Source organism: Montipora foliosa, unplaced genomic scaffold (genome assembly GCF_036669935.1).
Source record: "Montipora foliosa isolate CH-2021 unplaced genomic scaffold, ASM3666993v2 scaffold_118, whole genome shotgun sequence".
Taxonomy (NCBI): Eukaryota; Metazoa; Cnidaria; class Anthozoa; order Scleractinia; family Acroporidae; genus Montipora; species Montipora foliosa.
Window position 1 is genome coordinate 7,501 of NW_027179417.1, and position 2,500 is coordinate 10,000.

General features: G+C 37.6%; 1 protein-coding gene across 1 annotated transcript in view; it reads left to right on the plus strand.

Annotated features, from left to right (window-relative positions):
- Nucleotides 1-1,319: 1,319 nt before the first annotated feature.
- LOC137985949 (uncharacterized) overlaps nucleotides 1,320-2,500 on the plus strand; it is a 2,543-nt gene continuing 1,362 nt past the window's right edge. The window contains exons 1-2 of the mRNA XM_068833406.1: nucleotides 1,320-1,731; nucleotides 1,855-2,500. The exon at nucleotides 1,855-2,500 is cut by the window's right edge and continues 1,362 nt beyond it. Coding sequence (XP_068689507.1) covers nucleotides 1,321-1,731; nucleotides 1,855-2,500 — 1,057 coding nt within the window. The 5' untranslated portion in view covers nucleotide 1,320. The remainder of the gene's footprint in view (nucleotides 1,732-1,854) is intronic.

Below are 2,500 nucleotides of genomic sequence, written 5' to 3' on the forward strand. Positions count from 1 at the left end.
GTGTTTGTTTATTTATTATACTATTATTTTGTTTGTTTAGTATAGACCGTATTCATAAATGGCGGTGAAGTAATTATTCTTTTGTCTTAATGCTAATCATCCTAACTAGCCTCGTAAACACGAGCAAAATTCAAAAGAATTTTTGTTCCAAAGTGAGGCTAGTTATGATGATTAGCACAAAGAAAAAAGAATAATTTCTTGACCGCTATTTAGGAATACGGTCTATATTCCAGGTGTTCAAATTATCTTTATTATTTAGAATATACCGGTATCTTCATCACAAACAAAGGGGCTTATTAATATTAGCCAGGCTATGACAATCCTGCACGTAATCAGCCTCAAGCTTTCATGTTTAGAGACCAATCAGTTAGATTAGGATAGAGTATAGAGTGGCTCTGGGACAAAAGTCAATAAGTCAATAGAGAAATGGGGTATTTTTTTTGTATACTACGCAAGTGATTTTGTTATGAAAGTTAAAAGTTTTCCTACAAGATTCAATAATGCATGGATAACCACATTAAATCATATTTTGCAGAGTTATTTCTTGTTGTCAAGGACCTCGCGTCGATTAGCATCCATTTTGGTAAGTTGCTCACTGTTTCTCGTTTCTTTATAACACGAACAAGTAATAATTTATGTGTAATAAACCAGTTCTGATTAATTTTGCGTTACTTTTTGTCAGAATTCCTAATAAGTTTATTTTCTGAAGTGCTCACGGTCACTCATGATTAATTGCGAATGATGCATCCAAATGATCCACCAGTATTATTTATCCCTTAAAATTTTTTTCAGCCAGATTCATTACTTCTGCTCAAAAGGTTTTAAAAAGGAACATTGCAAGGTATTAAGTGATATTAGCTTGCTGGGTGTACCTGTAATGAGTTATTTGTCTGTCGTTTGATTGAACTGTGACTAGGTCACTTGTGTTCATTTTGTGTTTATTTTTATTCCAATTATTTTCAACTTCTTTTCATTATCCTAGCTAATTACTATTACTTGCTTGTTTACCCATAGTTACTCAATTTCCTCATATTTTTGCTTGTGTAGTTGTGTTATCCCCACACATTTCTCTTACCTAATTCCTGTTGTGTAGGAGTGGTAAACTCCTTCTTCTCTTAGGTAAATCCTGTATTAGTGGGTAGTATATTTACCCCTAGCCTTATTTGGCTTTCAGTTAGTTTTCTGTTTTCCTAAAATCCATTGTAAATTGGCTACCATTTACTCAGTAAGTTCAGTCGGTTCAGTTGAGGACGGTGCCTACTAATTCAAAGGTATTTTTGCCCCAAGTTACGATTATTCTCTTTTTTCACGCATCCCACAATGCTTCGCGCCTTGGGGGGTAAACAGAACTTTTTCATTTGGTTTCGTGTTACAGCGCTGCGTATGAACATGGGGAAAAATGATTTCTGTTGCGCCCCTGGTTGTTCTAATACTAGAAAAATGAGAGGAGATTTGCAGTTTTATCGTATTCCAAAGGATATTAACCGAAGAAAGGTTTGGTTGAAGAGAATCCGTAGAAAGAACTTCTCGCCGACTGACAACACGCGGCTCTGCTCCGTGCATTTCTTTGGAGGTCAGAAATCTGATGAAATTGACAGTGTATCCTACAGTCCTTCCATTTTTAAACACAGCCATGTGAAACCAAAGCTTACAAGGTCAACAAAAAACAGCTTAGCGGCGACCAGAGTGTCAAATGCACCCCCACATGTCCGAAGGAAAAGTCCAAAACCGGTAAGGAGTACTTTGTCTTTTGACGAGGGGATCCGGGACGTTTGATTTTACATTCCTTGTGTGAAATAATCGGGCCCAATACATTCTGAACGGTTTTCTTTCTGTTTTTTCGTTTTCGTTTAGCATGCGGAAACTGCAAAAGGGCGTCCCAAACCAGAGGTTTGTACTCCAGAAAATCATAAAGTGTGGAGTCAGTGTTTACCAGCAGACCATCCCTTAAAAGAGCATGATTATTGCAAGGGCCAGGTAGATTTGCAGTCAATGAATATGGAACAATCCGTAGTCAATGAACTGCTAGAGGTGCACTGCAGAATAAAAGAACTTGAAGAGGAAAATGAAAATCTCCGTTCAAAATGCCTTCTTCTAGAACAAGTAAGACTTGATGACAGGAAATTCCAATTTTGGACTGGGTTCCCCAACTATGAAACCTTTACAGCTTTGTTTCACTACCTGGAAGGTGTTGGAGCCATAGCAAGAATGAGACACTGGAGAGGTAGTGAAATGTGTTCAAAGGATCCTTACCCAAAGAAAGCAGCTAGAATAGCCAAGATGACTCCAGAAGAGGAACTATTCATGGTTCTTGTACGATTAAGGGTAGGACTGACCGTAACTGACTTGTCATTAAGGTTTGGAATAAGCGAGTCTAGTGTCAGCAAGATCTTTACCTCATGGATTAATCTGCTGTTCTTTCATTTAAAAGATTTGTGTGAAATGCCAGAGAGTGAAATGGATGGAAAGGCAAAGCAGTTTTCCAAATTCCCATGCTTGA